Source organism: Astyanax mexicanus, chromosome 4, assembly GCF_023375975.1.
Source record: "Astyanax mexicanus isolate ESR-SI-001 chromosome 4, AstMex3_surface, whole genome shotgun sequence".
NCBI classification, from domain to species: domain Eukaryota; kingdom Metazoa; phylum Chordata; class Actinopteri; order Characiformes; family Acestrorhamphidae; genus Astyanax; species Astyanax mexicanus.
The window spans coordinates 6,072,501-6,092,913 of record NC_064411.1 but is presented as its reverse complement, the minus strand read 5'-3'; the positions used below and the strand labels follow the sequence as shown (position 1 = coordinate 6,092,913).

At 36.1% G+C, this 20,413-nt stretch overlaps 3 protein-coding genes and 1 long non-coding RNA gene across 8 annotated transcripts in view; 1 reads left to right on the top strand and 3 right to left on the bottom strand.

The window, feature by feature from the left end:
• Positions 1-20,413, bottom strand: part of LOC125801167 (zinc finger protein 484-like) — a 634,928-nt gene that overhangs the window by 452,247 nt on the left and 162,268 nt on the right. The window lies entirely within an intron of this gene.
• LOC125801331 (zinc finger protein ZFP2-like) overlaps positions 1,866-20,413 on the bottom strand; it is a 75,362-nt gene continuing 56,814 nt past the window's right edge. The window contains exon 3 of the transcript XR_007438664.1: positions 1,866-2,451. The gene's annotated coding sequence lies outside the window, so the exon portion shown is untranslated. The remainder of the gene's footprint in view (positions 2,452-20,413) is intronic.
• On the bottom strand, positions 2,147-4,500 carry LOC125801277 (zinc finger protein 585A-like). The gene has a single exon (XM_049477730.1). The coding sequence runs from the start codon at positions 4,375-4,377 to the stop codon at positions 3,247-3,249; it is 1,131 nt and encodes a 376-aa protein (XP_049333687.1). The 5' UTR covers positions 4,378-4,500; the 3' UTR covers positions 2,147-3,246.
• Positions 13,338-20,413, top strand: part of LOC111197419 (uncharacterized) — an 8,441-nt gene continuing 1,365 nt past the window's right edge. Inside the window, exons 1-2 of the long non-coding RNA XR_007438800.1 lie at positions 13,338-13,942; positions 17,831-17,965. This is a non-coding gene — a long non-coding RNA (uncharacterized LOC111197419). The remainder of the gene's footprint in view (positions 13,943-17,830; positions 17,966-20,413) is intronic.

The window sequence follows — 20,413 nt, the reverse complement described above, 5'->3', positions numbered from 1 at the left end:
AGCTGTGAGCCGCACGGAACGAGAACACCGCGCTCACCCAGCAGAGCAGCGAGAGGTACCGTTACCGAAAGTCTAGATAAACTGACAATTAAAAGATAACATAGCTAGCGTTAGCTACTTTTCTAGCTATCTTACCATACCTAGCCAACGCTAGTTAACTAGCTAACGCTAACTAGATAAAGCTAAGTACCCAGTAAGCTTTCTAACTTCTAAACTGAACGGTTTATCAACCAAACAGCGCCTGTGTGTTTCAATATCCACTTAAATCATGTACGTTTTATTCAGTCTTAATGAACTCTGGACTTTACATGTTAAATAGCTAAATGTATATAAAATAGCTGGTTAACTGGATGCCAGTACCTGCTGTGGACGCGCTGCAGGGTTCTGCACGGCTCCATGTAGAGAGAGAATAGACACTCTAAAAACGTCTCTCTCTCGAAAAGCATCTGAAAAGTCCTGCTCAGGTTTATACAGGAAAGATCTCTGAGTAAATGCTCCATCTTAGCCTAGTTCAGCTTCGTCTTCATCCATAATCTCCACAAACAACAAGCTCTTTTACGCTAGCTCTGTAACTGGGCTCTTCACCAAGCAACCTCGTGACGTCACCAGCGCTGCACGGGCAACATGGCGGCGCCCTAGCTCAAACGTAACAAACATAAATATATTATAATTTAGTGTGTAAACATTTTATATAAAAAATCCCATTATATTTAATCCCTTAGAAAACTTGTACAAACTGAAATGTTTCATGTCCCCTTTAAATATGTGGGCCCACTCTAAAGAATACACTCATAAAGAACAGAATTATAGATGAAATGAACAGAACTAAACGGTGCAGGTCTGGTTCGGAGCTTAATGTCCGCTTTACTCTAACGAGCAGAAATAAGAGTTTCAGATTTACCTCAGATTCAGTGAATATGAGCGGGAGCAGAGCGCGGGGTCCTGCAGCACGGAGCGTTTTCCCTCAGAGGAACTCTGATCCACGCGGGGACTCAGAGCGCTCTCTGGTTAGCAGTGTTAGCGGTCCTGGTGTTCAGTGGAGGCGGAGAGAGCGCGAGTCAGTCCGGGGAACAGTCTGTCGGAGCGGCGCTGCAGCGGAGAGTTCACGGCTAGCGCAGAGCAGCTAATACACGAGGCTAAACACAGCTAGCCGAGCTGGCTAAGCTAACAGTGCTAACAGAACTTTACTTATAGAGAGATTATCCCAGCTTTATCCACCAGCACACTCTCAGTATGGACTTCAGTGTCCTTAAAACTACCGGTTAGTTTAATTAATACTGATTATTAGTGAATTTAGTTCAGCCTGTGAGGAACTTTTTCCTCCTCGCCTCTCCCGCGCTGCTACTCCCGCATCTCCGCTGTTCTCTCTCGTCCCGTGGGCGGGCCCGTTCCAATCCTCTACTCCACCCCCACCTGTACACTTCTCCCTCAGTAGATCCCTTAATCACTTTTAGCTAACCTTCTTGCATTAACACAGAAAATAAATGAAATATGTACTCTGTACGGCTTTTCTTTTCTTTTTAAACTATTTACACAAACACAATGACTATTTTGAACATGTTTAGTACTCTTTTAAACCATTACTATGCATTTATAAGACTTTATTTATTACTGTTTTTATTAGTGTATCTATTTTAGAACTAGGGAGTTTTACATTTTTTAGCCAGGGCTACCTGAGGAATACGCGAAAGGGGCGTATCCCATACTGAGATACTGAATAAATGCTTGAAAGAGAACACAAATTACATTTAAGACTAGCTGCCAATAACAATGGTCAATAACTCAAATGTAGATTTTGGTAATTAAGTGTAGTTGATGAATGACTATGCTCTTCAAAAAAACAAAACAACACAACCCACAAGCACTCACAATAAAGAATTTTATAAACATATGAATACAAGTTAAACACATGTTACTCTACCTTTGGAAGTAATTGTATATTTAACCCTTTTAAGCCTGAACCATTAAAAATATATATATTTCTGAATTTCAATCTTACGTTGACTTTTATGTTTCACTCCAATTTCACACTGGATTTCTCTGCTGGACGCCTTTGAGTATTTAACAAGTAATAACAGAAGACAATCTCAGGCCTATAGGTTTCATGTCCAACATATGTTGAGAAAACACAATGAGACTGCAGATCTGCAATATAAAAGTAGTTTAATAAAACACACAGATGAGTAAATATAGAGGTGAAACAATATAAAGATAATAGTTTGTAGAGATTAAAAACAATTAAGAAACTAAATGATTTGGATATTCTTAATAAATTTGAAGATTAAAAACCTTCAGCAACATATAATACTCAATAAGGAAAAGATAAGAGAGTATAAAACTTGAGTAACACAACACAACCAAATATCCCTCTATGGTAACAGATTTTTAATCAGAACGACTGAACCATAGACCAACGAGAACACCAGCAGAGGGAATGAATGAGCCTGCAACCTTACTGTGCTACACAAACCTGGAGTGTGTTGATTTCAGTATGGGAACTACAGCTGGAGCGTTTTATTTAACCTCTGTAAAGGATTTTGTTGGCCTCTCTGCAGGGTCTGGATGCTCCTTCGGTCCACACAGCAGTACCTGGCACAGTGTCGTCTCTTTGTGGATCTGGGTCTCACTTTTGTTGAGTTCCTCAGGTGGTGTTTTCACTTCTTCTTTCATACAGATGGGTCTAGCAGTAAATAGCATTAAGATAAGCTATGCTTAGCTTGGGGAACTGAGGACGGCTTCCACAGAGTGAAAACAGAGATACTAGAAATTAATAGAAATAATCAAATCTGCATATACTAGAAAATACATTAAAAGCATTCAAATCATAAGCTCTGAAGATTTGGTCCTAAACATTTAGTTGCAAGCTAATAATCCTCCTCTACTCCTAACAACTATGACATCTAAATTTTACAGAGTAAGTTTTTTCCCTTCTTCAGAACTGAACTCCTACAGTAACTACCCTAAGCACTGAGCTCTGTCTCACAAAGAATGTCCTGGAACATCTAACATACGATAAAACATAACATGGAATTTAATAAACATCATCCCTGGATAAGATTCATTTTGCAGAACCTGTAAAATCCATTGTTAAATTCAGTTTTCTGGTGGAACGTGTCCCAAGTGATAAAGTTAAACATTTGTGTAGGATAAGGTGTTCTGTCTGAAAGGTTTACGATTCGCACTTTTAATTGAAACAGATTTGGGGTAGTTTTCTATCCTGTGTGAATGCGCTGGTGTTTTTTGAGATCACTCTGAACAGCAATACGGTTTCTCTCCTGTGTGAATGTGCTGGTGATTTTGAAGAATACTCTTTTTATTAAAACTTTTCCCACAGTCTGTGCAGTGATACGGTTTCACTCCTGTGTGAATGCGCTGATGTATTTTGAGATTACTCTGTTGAGTAAAACTTCTCCCACACTCTGAGCAGTAATACGGTTTCTTTCCTGTGTGAATGCGCTGGTGTTTTTTGAGATTACCCTGTTCAGAAAAACTCTTCCAACAGTCTGAGCAGTGATACGGTTTCTCTCCTGTGTGAATGCGCTGGTGTTTTTTAAGAGTATTCTGTTTAGTAAAACTCCTCCCACAGTCTGAGCAGTGATACGGTTTCTCTCCTGTGTGAATGCGCTGGTGTACTTTGAGAGTACTCTGTCTAGTAAAACTCTTTCCACAGTCTGAGCAGTAATACGGTTTATCTCCTGTGTGAATGCGCTGATGTATTTTGAGATTACTCTGTTGAGTAAAACTTCTCCCACACTCTGAGCAGTAATACGGTTTCTTTCCTGTGTGAATGCTCAGGTGTTTATTGAGATTACCCTGATCAGAAAAACTCCTCCAACAGTCTGAGCAGTAATACGGTTTCTCTCCTGTGTGAATGCGCTGGTGATTTTGAAGAATACTCTTTTTATTAAAACTTTTCCCACAGTCTGAGCAGTGATACGGTTTCTCTCCTGTGTGAATGCGCTGATGTATTTTGAGATTACTCTGTTGAGTAAAACTTCTCCCACACTCTGAGCAGTAATACGGTTTCTTTCCTGTGTGAATGCGCTGGTGTTTTTTGAGATTACCCTGTTCAGAAAAACTCTTCCAACAGTCTGAGCAGTGATACGGTTTCTCTCCTGTGTGAATGCGCTGGTGTTTTTTAAGAGTATTCTGTTTAGTAAAACTCCTCCCACAGTCTGAGCAGTGATACGGTTTCTCTCCTGTGTGAATGCGCTGGTGTACTTTGAGAGTACTCTGTCTAGTAAAACTCTTTCCACAGTCTGAGCAGTAATACGGTTTATCTCCTGTGTGAATGCGCTGGTGGTTTTTGAGATCACTCTGTTTAGTAAAACTCTTGGCAGAGTGCTGATGTTTCTCCATGTTGGGACTTGGCTTCATTTGTCTGTTAAATGTATCAAACTGTTTCTGCGTGTTCTGGAGATTCTTCTGGACAGCTTTTGCTTCACCTCTTTCAGCAGTTTAACACTGCTCTTTGTCTGTCCTGGTTGTTGGTGATGAATTTCAAGAGAAGATTTTCATTTCTGGAAAAAACAAAGAAAAATGCAATTGAATATTAGAGTACAAGCAGGTCAATTAACTGAAGAGAACTGCCCAAATCACTTACACTATACTGATAAAACTATTGAGACATCTTCATTTACCATAAAAGCTTCTGTACGTTTATCCCATTCTAAGTCCATAGTGTAAAGGGGTGCTGGTGGTCCTCCATCCACTAGAAGGTGGCCACCTTTTGTCACTCACAATAATCAGTCTGACACCTGTTTAGTGCCTTTATAAGGACTGCCCACTGTTTAGACAGACAATCTTGATTCTGTTTTGGTCTCACTGGAAGCTGAGAACTTAAAGAAAGAGAGTGATGTTACCCTCTAATCTGAAGCTTTGAGGCGTGTGCCAAAAAACCCTGACACACATTGGTTCAAATCACTCTGCTGATGGTTGATTCATTCTAGATTGATCATGTGACCAATGATGTCCAAAGCTTTTTCCTTCACACCAATTTATAAAAGATTCCTGATAACAATATTTCCCCCCACATTAGCTTCAGACTAACAGTGATATGCACTCCTGAAGTCCTCAACATCATAATGGACCATCCTAATTTCTGTATAGCAGGGTACTTCACACTTATAAAACATTTGAAAACTCATATGCAAATGTCAGTTTCAAACTAATTAATTGTTTAAAAAAAGTATTTGTTTAAGAGTTTATTTGTTAATGGGATGGTAAAAACTTTTAAAACTTTTACAAAATGAGTCCAGCAAGCATTCTCATTCTACTACAAAATATTAGCCAATTCTGAAAGAATGTTTTGTACATATTAAAGGAAGAACTTACTGATGTTGGAGAATACTTTTGCCAGTTTATATCCAGTTCAGTGTAGAAATATGAGACTGTTGCTTGAGCCATTTCAAACTACCCCAACAAATAGCACTTACCAAATTTTACTCAAATGTCAGAACTAATGTGTACGTTTACATGCAGCCTAATAATGCACTAAAATTCAGATTACTGGCTCAATCGGAATAGAGCAGGTCCATGTAAATAGGCCATTCTGAATACAATTTTTATCCGATTGAACGAGGTGGATAATCCTTTAAATAATCCGATACAAAGAAGAACAACAGCCTTGTAAACACCTGTACCCGATTACATCCCCAATCAGAATGTTTAAGTACGTTTGCGCATGTACCACAGCGTTTAAGGGACACTCTTAAAAAATAAAACAGTTCGCTTTGAGATTAAAGTTTTATATTTGAAGAGGAGATATATTTGTATTATTATAGGTAAATTTAACATTAACCACTTAAGCTGCAGTTTAGGAGCGGAGCAGAGGGAAACGAGCACTCATGAGCTGTTAAATAATCACCATCAGTTATCTGCATGTAAGATGCTGATTATTAATGCTGTAGTGTTACAGTTACTGTACATAATACAGTGTCCAGATTTTCTCGTGGCAGCCTCCCAGAAGACCTGCGCAGAATTTGTTGTTCCTTTCGTTCCATGTAGTTCATATTTAATTTAAAATTGAATAGTAAACTTTAATTACTGAAAATGAACTGAATAAGATGAGCTTTCACTTAATTGATCAATAGTACCATTTTGACCACCCCAAAGAGAAGCACGTACTCCTTGTATTAAATAATCAATGCTTCACTTTGTGATGGTCACCATGTGTATTCAAATTATTTTTTACTGACAAAATTTACCATGTAAGTTAACACTGTTCAGAAATTTACACCAAATTTACATAACCTTTTTAACACTGTATGTAATAAATGCTAAAGTTGTACCAGATGGACTTGGTCCTCACTGTTGATGGCAAACTGCAAGTGATGCCCCAACTTGTTGGCACTTACATTTCAACTTAGGTAAGATGGCTACAGTTAAGAGGGACACTCAGAGATAGAAGAGATAGAAATGTGCACCAGTTTATCAGAAAAATGTATTTCGTTATTAGTCACTTCAAACTACCCCAACAAATAGCACTTACTAATTACTATTGAAAGGTCAGTGCCGTTGATTCCAGTAGAAACTTTTTTAATATCTAAATTTCGTTAAAAATAATATGGTTACATTTTCTTTACGTTTACTTTCTTGATGTCCTGCAGGTTCTTGAAAAGGAGATCGTACTGCAGCAGATCTTGTTTGTTGCTCACCTTGTCTAAAGTCTTACTATTTATGTATTCTAAAAGCTTTCCATAAATTGAGGTCATTCACAGCTCCTCCCTGTAAAATCACTCTCTAACATCACAATAAACCATCCTGATTTCTGTATAGAAGGGTACTTCACACTTGTAAAAGCGTTTGAAAATTCATATGCAAATAATTTTTTTAAACTAATAATTATAAAATACAAAGCATTTGTTTGAGTTTATTTGTTAATAGGATGGTAAAAACTTGTTCAAATGAGTCCAGCAAGCATTCTCATTTTACTACAAAATAGTAGCCAATTTAGACAGAATTTTTGTACACATTAAAGGAAGAAGTTACTGAGGTTGAGACTATTTGGGCCAGATTATATCAGGTTCTGTGTAGAAATAAAACAAACTTCCCTGGTTGATTGAGTCACTTAATCCTCCTATTATGTTTGGGGTCAATTTGACCCCTTTCAATGTTTAACGCATTTATGTAAGTAGTTAATCTCATTTTATTTACCTTTTTATTTATATATTTGGTGAAACTCTGGTTAATAAAAATAAATTAAAACTAAATAAATAAAACAATTCTTGGTTTAAACAATTAGTATGAAACACTCAACTGAGAAAACACACCTCCAATAAGAGGTAAAACACCCAGATAAACAGTTCAAGCGCTTTTTGTTGTGCCGGTACGTTGTTGCACGTATAACTCCACTCAGTCAGCGAAAGTGAATCGAATGAGTCAACCGAGTCAGTTGATTCGTTACTCACGGTTCACACAGAGCTCGCGGAGATGGCGTCCTCAGTAGCCATGACAACAGACTCCCGGTGCTCCCGGTCAGAACGCAGCAGTCCCCAGCACTCACAGCGAGAGACGACGCAGTGCACGAGCGCCGGGAAGATCAGAACACCCTCCGTGTTCAACTCACACGCGAGGTCCGGCCGAGCTGCTGCAGACAGGCGCGAGGAAACTCAGCAGCAGCAGCAGCTCTCAGTCCGCGGAGAAGCGCCTTTACTCCACAGTCCGGCTGAACTGCCTCTTCAGAGGTTCCGCAGTAAAACTGAACTGAACGCTGCGGTTTAGAGCACTATACAGTACAATAGCACTGTAACTGTGTTATAGAGCGGATAACAAGTAAATAAAAGCGCTCCGGAGAGTCTAAACACAACTTCTCTCCTCACTTTCTCTCTCCTTCTCCTCCAACACACACCCACAGACACTCACACTCTCCCTCTTAGTCCCGCCCTTACTCGGCGCGGATTGGATAGAAAAATGTCTGTCGAGCTTTTCACTCGTATGATTGGCTGAGCTGAACAGGAAACCAGCAGGAAAAACCCGCGAAACAGAAAAGGCACATGGGAAATGGAGTTCATTTACACTTACAATGAAAAACAAAAAAAATAATACAAATATACAGGATATTTTTAAGGGTCCTACACAAGTATCTAATGTTATCTAGCTAGCAAATGTTCCCAGTGCTTTTTAACCCAAGTATCTAATGTTATCTAGCTAGCCAATGTTCCCAGTGCTTTTTTAATCAAGTATCGAATGTTATCTAGCTAGCCAATGTTCCCAGTGCTTTTTTAACCAAGTATCTAATGTTATCTAGCTAGCCAATGTTCTCAGTGCTTTTTTAACCCAAGTAGCTAATGTTATCTAGCTAGCTAATGTTCCCAGTGCTTTTTTTAACCCAAGTATCTAACGTTATCTAGCTAGCCAATGTGACCAGTGCTTTTTAAACCAAGTATCTAATGTTATTTTGTTAGACAATGTTCCCAGTGCTTTTTTAATCAAGTATCAAATATTATCTAGCTAGCCAATGTGCCCAGTGCTTTTTTAACCAAGTATCTAATTTTATCTAGCTAGCCAATGTTCCCAGTGCTTTTTTAACCAAGTATCTAATGTTATCTAGCTAGCTAATGTTCCCAGTGCTATTTTTAACCCAAGTATCTGACATTGTCTAGCTAGCCAATGTTCTCAGTGCTTTTTTAACCCAAGTAGCTAATGTTATCTAGCTAGCCAATGTTCCCAGTGCTTTTTTAACCAAGTATCTAATGTTATCTAGCTAGCCAATGTTCCCAGTGCTATTTTTAACCCAAGTATCTGACATTGTCTAGCTAGCCAATGTTCTCAGTGCTTTTTTAACCCAAGTAGCTAATGTTATCTAGCTAGCCAATGTTCCCAGTGCTTTTTTAGCCCAAGTTTCTAACATTATCTAGCTAGCCAATGTTCTCAGTGCTTTTTTAACCCAAGTAGCTAATGTTATCTAGCTAGCTAATGTTCCCAGTGCTTTTTAACCCAAGTATCTAATGTTATCTAGCTAGCTAATGTTCCCAGTGCTTTTTTAACCCAATTATCTAACGTTATCTAGCTAGCCAATGTTCTCAGTGCTTTATTAACCCAAGTAGCTAATGTTATCTAGCTAGCTAATGTTCCCAATGCTTTTTTAAACAAGTATCTAATGTTATCTAGCTAGCCAATGTTCCCAATGCTTTTTTATACAAGTATCTAATGTTATCTAGCTAGCCAATGTTACCAGAGCATTTTTAACCCAAGTATCTAATGTTATCTAGCTAGCCAATGTTACCAGTGCTTTTTTAACCAAGTATCTAATGTTATCTAGCTAGCTAATGTTCACAGTGCTTTTTTAAAACAAGTATCTAATGTTATCTAGGTAGCCAATGTTACCAGAGCATTTTTAACCCAAGTATCTAATGTTATTTAGCTAGCCAATGTTCCCAGTACTTTTTTAAACAAGTATCTAATGTTATCTAGCTAGCCAATGTTCCCAGTGCTTTTTTAACCAGTATCTAATGTTATCTAGCTAGCCAATGTTCCCAGTGGTTTTTTAACCAGTATCTAATGTTATCTAGCTAGCCAATGACCCCAGTGCATTTTGAAACCAAGTATCTAATGTTATCTAGCTAGCCAATGTTCCCAGTGCTTTTTAGCCCAAGTATCTAATGTTATCTAGCTAGCCAATGTGACCAGTGCTTTTTAAACCAAGTATCTAATGTTATCTAGCTAGCTAATGTTCCCGGTGTTTTTTTAAACAAGTATTTAATGTTATATAGCTAGCCAATGTTCCCAGTGCTTTTTTTAACCCAAGTATCTAATGTTATCTAGATAGCTAATGATCTCAGTGCTTTTTTAACCAAGTATCTAACGTTATCTAGCTAGCTAATGTTCCCAGTGCTTTTTTTAACCCAAGTATCTAACGTTATCTAGCCAATGTTCTCAGTGCTTTTTTTTAACCCAAGTATCTAATGTTAGCTAGATAGCCAATGTCTCTAGTGTTTTTTAACCAAATATCAAATGTTAACTAGCTAGCCAATGTTCCCAGTGCTTTTTTAACCCAAGTATCTAATGTTGTCTAGCTAGCCAATGTTCCCAGTGCATTTTTAAACCAGTATCTAATGTTATCTAGCTAGCCAATGTTCCCAGTGTTTTTTAACCAAATATCTAATGTTATCTAGCTAGCCAATGTTCCCAGTGCTTTTTTTTTTACCCAAGTAGCTAATGGTGTCTAGCTAGCCAATGTTCCCAGTGCATTTTTAAACCAGTATCTAATGTTATCTAGCTATTCAATGTTCCCAGTGTTTTTTAACCAAATATCTAATGTTATCTAGCTAGCCAATGTTCCCAGTCCTTTTTTTACCCAAGTAGCTAATGTTGTCTAGCTAGCCAATGTTCCCAGTGTTTTTTAACCAAATATTTAATGTTATCTATCTAGCCAATGTTCCCAGTGCTTTTTTTTTTACCCAAGTAGCTAATGTTGTCTAGCTAGCCAATGTTCCCAGTGCTTGTTTAACCCAAGTAGCTAATGTTGTCTAGCTAGCCAATGTTCCCAGTGTTTTTTAACCAAATATCTAATGTTATCTAGCTAGCCAATGTTCCCAGTGCTTTTTTTTTTACCCAAGTAGCTAATGTTGTTTAGCTAGCCAATGTTCCCAGTGCTTTTTTTTAACCCAAGTAGCTAATGTTATCTAGCAAGCCAATTTTCCCAGTGCTTCTATTAACAAAGTAGCTAATGTGACCTAAAGTGTGAGCTAAAGACGACACAGCTAAACATGACAGCGAATACCTTGACCAAGCCAGGACATATTTTGTTCTTTTAATGTGGATACAAACTTGTCTGCACTTCTTCCTAAATGAGAATGTGGACATTTCAGACATGAGTAGATGCTGCATTGTCCGACATCCATCCATATGCGTTTTTAATAATTTATTTTAAAGATTCAAACACATTTTCTATGATTGAGCTAATTAAAATGTCATTTCTGGAGCTGTATGATACTGTATATTGTGTACAATAACATTTATTGTAATAAAATAATTAACAAGAACCCGGGTTTGCTTGTGAGAGAGAAAGTTAGCCAATCTTGTCCTGTGCTCTCTGCCTCATCACCGACCAACTCAATAAAAAAAGTAGTATTATCTAATTTCTAGAACCTAAAAAGGAAAGAGTCGGGTCGAGAGTTCACTCTCTCTCAAGCATATACAAAAAAATATAGAGTAGATGAAATTGTGGGTAACATTAACTTCTGTAAAACTGCAGCAGGTCTTGGAGCTGCTGCTCTGAATCTGCTGGTGTTGAGCTTCTGCTGCTCTCTGGTTCTGCAGATGAAGTTGGGCTTTAACCCGATGCTGTGATTCGCCACCGTGTCCGCTATATTGATTTAGAATCAGTTAAGCCATTGATGTGGAGCTGCAGTTTTTCTTGGTAAAAACAATATTAAATTTACATTTCTCACAAAATTTTCTTCTGTGTTTTTTATATTTGAAGGATTTTGTTTTACATATACAAAAAAAAAAAACACGTATTGAACTCAGGAGTGCATATCACTGTTAGTCTGAAGCTTATGTGGTGGAAAATAATGAACTGAGTTGTAAAAAAAAAATCAGGAATCTTTTATAAATTTATATAAAAGAAAAATCTTCGGACATCGTTGGTCACGTGATCAATGTAGAACGAATCGGCACAGTGATTCGAACCAATGCGTGTCATTTTTACTGCACATGCCTCAAAGCTTCAGATTAAAGGCTAACATCACTCACTTAGAATGAAATGAAAGTACAAAAGTATTTATGGTAATATGAAGAGGTCCCAGTAGTTTTGTATGTATAAGGTAACTTAATTAAGGCAGTTCTCTTCAGTTTATTGACCTGCTTTTATTTAAATATTCTTCTTTGTGTTTTCCAGAAATTACAAATATTCTCCTGAAATTCATATTTAACTAAGACCAAAGTTAAACTGCTGAAAGAGGCGAAGCTGAAGCCGTCCTGCAGAATCTCCAGAAAACACAGACATTGTTTGCTACATTTAACAGACAAATTAAGCCAAGTCTCGACATGGAGAAACATCAGCATTCTGTCAAGAGTTTTACCAAACAGAGTGATCTCAAAAAACACCAGCGCATTCACACAGGAGAGAAACCGTATCACTGCTCAGACTGTGGGAAGAGTTTTACTCAACAGAGTAATCTCAAAAAACACCAGCGCATTCACACAGGAGAGAAACCGTATTACTGCTCAGACTGTGGGAAGAGTTTTACTGCACAGAGTGATCTCAAAAAACACCAGCGCATTCACACAGGAGAGAAAAATCTCAAATTTGTCCCATGGCAATTAAAAGTGCAAATCGTAAATCTTTCAGACAGAACACCTTATCCTACACAAATGTTTCACTTTGTCACTTGGGACACGTTCCACCAGAAACAAACATGAACTGAATTTAACAATGGATTTTACAGTTTCAGCTAAATGAATCTTATCCAGGGATGATGTTTATTGAATTCCATGTTGTGTTTTCTTGTATGTTTGATATTGCAGGACATTCTTCGTGAGACAGAGCTCAGTTAGGGTAGTTACGGTAGGAGTTCAGTTCTGAAGAAGGGAAGGTTTTCGAGTTTGAGCAAGGGCACTGCCAGTGCTTGCACCAGATGGTAGATTAGCATAACTTAGTCTTTAAAATTTAGATGCCATAGTTGTTAGGAGTAGATTAGGATTTTGGATAAAACCTTCAGTGCTTATGCTTAGAAGGTTTTGAAAGAATTGAATCACTTTTCTAGCTTATGCATATTTTATTATTTCCATCTGTTTTTACTCTGTGGAAGCCGTCCTCAGTTCCCCAAGCTTAGCATAGCTTAGCTTAATGCAATTAACTGCTAGGCTCATCCATATGAAAGGATAAAGGGATAACACCCCCTGAGCCACTCCAGAGAGTGTGTGCTCCCAAAAGTGTGACCCAGAGCCACAGAGAGACAAAACTGTGCCGGGTACTGCCGTGTGGAGCATCCAGACACCGCAGAGAGGCCAACAAAATATTTTCCAGAGGTTAAATAAAACGCTCCAGCCGTAGTTCTCATACTGAAGTCGACCCACTTCAGACTTGTGTAGCACAGTAAAGTTTCTGGCTTATTTATTCCCCCTGCTGTTGTTCTCATTTGTCTATGGTTCATTCTGATTAAAAATCTGTTACCATAGAGGGATATAGATGGATATTTGGTTGTTGTATTACTAAGTTTTATACTCTTTTTCTTATTAGATATCATATCTTGCTAAAGTTCAGCAGAGAGATGTTTTTAAAAGTATAGGAAAACCACAATCATTACTGACATGATGAATTACAATTTCCTTGATAGATATGAGGTGATTTTAATTTTGTTAAATTGCAAAAGTGGACAAGAAACATTTCAGTTTGTTTTCTAAGGGATTAAATGTAATAGAATTTATTTGGTGGTAATTTTTAATACAAAATGTTTACACACTAAATTATAATATATTTATGTTTGTTACAACCCTAAACGTTTGAGCTAGTGCGCCGCCATGTTGCCCGTGCAGCACTAGTGACGTCACTAGGTTGGTTGGTTGAAGAGCCCAAGTACATAGCTTTGAGTCACGGTTAAGGAAAAGAGCTTGTTGTTTGTCAAGATTATGGATGAAGACGAAGCTGAACGGGGTTTTGATCTGGTTCCTAGAAACCCAATGGTTTATGCGTTCGAGCCGGTGAGGAGACGAAACAGATTATTGGTACAAACTCCGTTTTATACAGAAGAGCAGCCAGCGGTTCCTGTACAGGTGGAGAGGGTCGGTAACACTAACTTTACCTGGTGCAGGCGCGGTCACTGCACTGCCGTATTTGCTGTCAGGAGGCTAACGTGGAGCATGTGCTCAGAGATCTTCCCTGCAGAACCCTGAGCAGAACTTTTCAGATGCTTGTCTGAGAGCAAGAATTTTTGGAGGTATCTATTCTCTCTCTATGTGAGGTCCATGCAGAAACCTTGCAGCCCGTCAACAGCAGGTATTGCCATCCCATTAACTAGCCTGTTTATATACATTTAAATATTTAGCATGTAAAGTCCAGAGTTCATTAAGACTGGATGAAACGCACATAATTTAAATGGATATTGAAACACCCAGGCACGGTTTTGTTGATGAACCGTTCAGTTTGTAAGTTAAAAGGCTGGCTGGGTAGCTAGCTTCATATAGCTACAGTTAGCTAGTTGGCTAGCTATCTTAAAAAGGCTAGCGTTAGCTATTTAGCTAACAAACTTAGCAGGCTAAGTAGCTAATGCTAGCTTTGTTATCTGTTAAATGTTAAATGTAGACTTTTGGTACCTCTCGCTGCTCTGCTAAGTGGGTGCTTCGTTTGGCTCATTACGTGCGGCTCACAGCTGCTGCTTTTATAGTAACTCCAGTACATCCCAGCTGTTCAGAGGGAAAAATAAAAAGGAGGAAAAAAGCCTCGGACTTCAGCTTATTTGTCCGGCGAACGACTAAATGTTAAAGTTACTTAAATTCCAACCATTGGATTAAATGTACTTTTGTTAAACATCTCACCAATCATTCTCCCACAGCAACCAAAGAACCAATCCCTATCGTGCATTTTTACATTTGCTTGAAAGCAGTATGGAAAAATTGGTTTAGCCTAAAAATAAACCAGTGGTATACATCCTTTCTTACATGTAAAATATCAAACTACAGACATCTTAATTTCACTAATGATTATATCAGATCTAAAGATATATATTATATAAATATATATTCATAATCTTATGAGTTGCTTGTCAAGATGGCTTACTTCATGTAACGATACTGTACGTTTACATGGGCTTTCAGTTACCATTATCTAAAATTACTTTTAATATTATTTTATTAGGAGAAATTCTTAAACAATATGAATTACTAATGTACTGACGTTCATCTGATATCAAATGTGTAAATAATGTTTTCACTAGCATGAAGTGCATTTTGTATATAGAGATCTAAAATATAACACCTGTAACTTAAATTCTGAATAGTACAAATGCTAATTTGAGTAATTTTATTTTCTGTAGTAGAAATGGGAATTATTTGAGATTCCATGAAAATCAAAGGTAACATATACCTAGCAAAAATTATATTCATGATCCTGGTAATAAGACTAGTTAAAATGTATTTATAGATCTGTAGATCAGCATGTTGTCCTCCTTCTTCTTCTTCTTCTTCTTCTTCTTCTTCTTATTATTATTATTATTATTATTATTATTATTATTATTATTATTATTATTATTATTAAAAATGGCTTGGGACCTGACCCTAAATTATAATTATTATTGTGTTTTTTTTAGATGGAACAAAACTTCAGGAGAGCTTCACTCTACCACAAGGGCTGTTCCATTCATCTTAAATGCATTGCAAAAGTCACCCAGTCCACTGCAATGTCCTTTAGTTTCAAGGAGAAAGTTTCAGCTGAGTTTGTAACTAAACACCTCTGTGCACTGAGGGATGGGTGGTCAGTGTTCTCCTTATCCCTGAAAAAGGAAAATGAGAACAGCTTGATCGCATGTATTTGTTTAAAAATCTGTTAATAAAGAACCAGAAGGCATTCATAAACGCAAACACAGATATATACAGAACGAGTAACATGCCTGTAGGAAAAGAAATTGTGGAGAAAGCACAGAGCTACTCTGTCCACCAAGCATGGAGACAAAGCTTGAGGAGGTCAGATCTGCAAACGGCTTTGTGACCCTGCAGGGGCAAAGAACACCAGTGAGTGTTTTAATAGCTGGGTAAACACTGATCTGTTTCCAAGAAAAAGCACTTTATACTAGCTTTTCATGCCAACTGGGGTTAAAAATGTATTAAGTATTTGTTTTGAATATTAAGATAACTTAAAACAATTAAGTAATAAAGACTGATGTGAGCAAAAAATTACAAATAAAATAATGAGTAAAAAGTGCATTCTGTTGGGCAAGTTTACTAATTAATTTAAGCCATGTTAGAATAAACACATTGATAAGTAATTGGCATTGATTGTGTTAAAATATTATTCATATGTCAATTCAACAAATGCACCTCTACCTTCAGTGCTCCTAAAGCATTGTAAATTAGCTGAAATATTGTCATTGCTCTCTGAGCCACTTTCATAACCCATTTTATAAAAAAAATAATAGTCACACCTCACTTTTAACCCTTTAATGTGCAACATATGCACACACCCTCTAATGCGCAACATTCATTTTCTTTGCAACTTGTAAGCTACGATACTTAGCAATAAATTAATTCAGCCATTCAGAATTTAAGGTTTTCCTCAATTAACTTGTTTTTGATCATCGTACAGCCTTATTTTATTTTTTAACTTACCTGCTTTTTGAATACACGTGGGTCAAAAATGACACACATTCATTTTCTATGTTAATTCATGTATGACTGAGGGTTTCTTTAGCACCAATCTTCATTTTTATTTCCTTGTATTACTTTATGAAGCTTTTTTATTTTTACATCAGATTTACAGACATGGGTTAGCCAGGACCTTTTCATAGCTCAACACAGTTCAGCACAGCTCCCGTCACACAGCTAACTCAGTACTGCTTTCAATTGTTTTAATCTAACTTTAGAAAATATCTGATGACAGTTAACTATTATTCAGTATTAGCAGCATATGTATTATTCTGTCTCTCTCTCTCAAACACACACACACACACACACACACACACACACACACACACACACACACACACACACAGTGTGGTTAAATGGGTAGACCCAAATGCAGACACCATAGGCAGAGTTCAAATGAAGCATCATTCATTAATATAACGTTACAAGTAATTATTATTAGCTAGCTGTGGACTACTGTATTAGTTAGCTAAATCTACTGCATTTAGCTAACTATAACTAAAAACTATAAAATAAATTGTTATACGTACTGTACTTAGCTAAGTACATAGGAAAGTAGATAGCTTTAAAAAATCTAAATTGGGGTACAGAGTATTTTTTTTTCTTTTAAGAACTTTATCTTGTATGTGTTATTATTATTATTATTAGTAGTAGTAGTAGTAGTATTTACTCAATCTGTGTTTAAAAGTCAGAATCTTGGTAATTTACTATTATTTACAAAACTTACAAAGGTTTACAATTTTATTTGTTTGTTTCGAGTGAATGTTTGAAACTGTTCTACTATATAAAAATATATAATTATTTATTCTTAATAAAATACTGTTAAAGGCTTTGATTGGTAAGTACCTCTGTCAGTCAGATATGAGTCTTATAGCAACTGAAAAACACAGACGAATGCTTTGAATTAGTAGCTGTTTTTATTTTTTTTCATTTATGAAATATATGCTTATACTTACAATAACTTAAATATATATTTACTAATTAAATATTATATAATGATTTACATGCACCCTTTTAACAGGGACCAGTTATGCTCATTTCAAAATATTTCTAAAAAATGTTTCTAAAAACAATATATATATATATATATATATATATATATATATATATATATATTTGTAGACATTTTTTACTGTGTACATTTATATTTTATGCAAGAGACTTTAAAAAGACAACCCATAACCACGATGGTCCTTTCTACTCCTCTACAAGAGAGGATTGATAGATAGGTTGTGTTATGAAAGTAATTTGAAACTTAGCATTAATCGCATCTTATCAAATATCAAACATATTACGCATAATGTATTTGGGATATGTCCAAAAACTTTCCCAAAACACAACTGACAGGGTAAAATGACTACAAGACACAAAACTTCAAACATAATCATTGTAAACACTTTAAATTAGTAAACTGATTATACTTATTCAAATCATAGATATTTGGAACAAATATGTTTTACATTTATCTCTGTATATGTAACTGTTGCTGTCTTTTAATGAAAGCTGTCTTTGTGTTTTCTATCTGTAGGCGTGATCTCCTCTGCGTTTGAGACGGCTGTGGTTATAGAGGGCGTGATGGAAACAGAGGAGAACTTTGTCCTCCTCCTCGACACAGGAATGGAGCTGAAGCTACGCTGTCATGTCAGGCATGGTATGATATAAAGTGAGTATGAAAAGGTTCTTTAAGGTTACCTCAGGGAATTTACATAAATGAAACAATTAACTTGATACAGTAATGTGTTTTCAATGTGTAATTTAAACCTCTTGTTTAAATCATCTGGACTAAGGGAATTCTTGCATATCTTTTTAAACCTTTTTTTTTCACCTTTAAATATCGCACCTAAATATCGGCCCTAATCTTGTCCCCAACCTGAAAAATGTGAAGTCATCATAAATTCATAAAATCTTCAATCATCTGGACAAACTGTTTAGGTGGTTGAAATGGGTTTATCAGACTACAACACTATAGTACAATATGTGAATGTAAATGTGGGTCACACCTAACTTCACTTTTACACACATTCTAGTCCACTAATACTGAGATACTGCTTAATAAAACAGAGAAAACACACTTGGTGTTGCTTAGTTTGTGGAGGTATTAAGTGCTTTAATTACTCCATGCTCATGTTTTGTACATCAAAACAATACTAAATGTTTTCACTTCTTCCTTTTCAGGACAAAAAATGAAGAGTTTTTGTAATGTTTTATTAGGCTGTTCAGGTTGATTTAATATTGTGAGGGATTATTGTGTTTTTTAATACGTTAACATAGATTTTTTCATATTTATTAAAGTTTTAATGATTAATGATCATTTGATGACTGCAGTAAACTTCTTCTGGGAAATAGGGTCTGCTGTTGAAATTTTGTTTGGTTATAAACCTGAGCATTTACAATTTCAGAGGAGTACCAGTAAGTAGTTAGATAATCACAATGTTGAGAGATCATATAAATTATAATAATTATATATTTATTGTAGTGTAAAGATTTGCAACATCTTTGGGCATATCAATCTAAACTTTGACTTTCTAAAATAACTTTCAAATTTTTTGCCTTTTATTATTTCACATTTGCCATCTGGAAATGCATATCTAGTTTTATTTGTTTTTTATATTTTTGTTTATCTATGTATTTTTTGCTAAAAGGAAGGCATTAAAAGTTTAATGCTAAAATATTTGGTCAAATAAATCACAAACATTTTTTATTAAATTTGGCTTAGATTAATTAGATTTTGGTTAAGTTACTCCTAGTGTGAAATAAAGCTGAAAAACTTGCAAATATTATAAAAATAATAACATGCATTCAATTATTTAATTTAATGCTGAACAATAATGAGTTAATTAAGGTGTTGCTCAAGGCAAATGCATCCTGATAAAAGGACTCTATGATAACCACAGAACTTTTATCACAATGTTTAAACACGTTAGCTACAGAACACTAATAAATGTCTGAGAAATTAGAGTGTAAATGGGAACACTTTACAATACTGTTTTATAGTTAATAGGTAATTAAGCAGGACCTAAGCAGTAACTAATTAATACTGCTGCATTAACACCTAAATATCTTCTATTAACTACCAGGAAGTACTGAGTAAAATACTCAGTAGATAGTACTGAACTAATGATTATAGTAGTTCACTAATAACTCCACATTTATTACTGAGATTTACATATCTCCTGGAGAACTGCTTACTAATTATGTCTCCTTTATAGTAACTATTCCTGAATTACTGCTCAAATCATCATTAACTGCTCAGAGGAAAACTCTTACATACCACCTGGGAACCATAGATCTAAATCAATGTACACAAACAATTATTTGATCAGTGCTGATATTAAATATATCACCATATTTGAATGAAGACAGTGACACCATTTGTAGTAGTAGCAATACAATTACCTTATTATCCTCAGTATCTTCCAAATATTAGCAAATGATTTCCTCATGTGAAGATAGTTGCTGGAAACAAATAATTAGTAGCAATGGAGCTGTCTGCTAACTGAATTGTTTATGTTTTTTAAAATAATCCTTTGGCCTGCTTTTACAGATTGTGCCATCTCATTTTGACCAAGTGGATCCAAGAATGTTACACTGTGCTGGTGTTTATTGAAGTACTGAAAACAGCAAAGCAAGTGTCAATAATTGAACATTGCGTGTCGTTTAATTGCTTTATTTCATGATGATTTTGGTTTACATTCATTACACCAATCATAGCGCCGTACTGGTCGAAGCATGTCTGTATACAAAATACAAACAAGTTACAAACCAGTAATGTCACTTGATATAGAATTTATTTAGTGCTTACTATTCACGACAAGTGCTTTTTTAGGGTGTCTTTTTTGTCCTCTACATCAGGTTTATGTAGTAAACTATTGTCTGGTGGAAAAACACAAACATACCTTAGTACTGTGTCTGAAGCATGGATATGAAGTGGTTAAAATGCGGAGCCTGTTTGTGTACGGTTTGAGATGGTGCTATATGTTTCATGTGTGTACTCACTTTAGGCAAATGAATACAACATTGCAAAATGGAAAAAAAAAAAAAAAGTGACTTGAGTGTCTGAAAATCTCAGAGTCTCAAGAAGCATTTCCCTCTCTTGCCCAAGGACGCAATT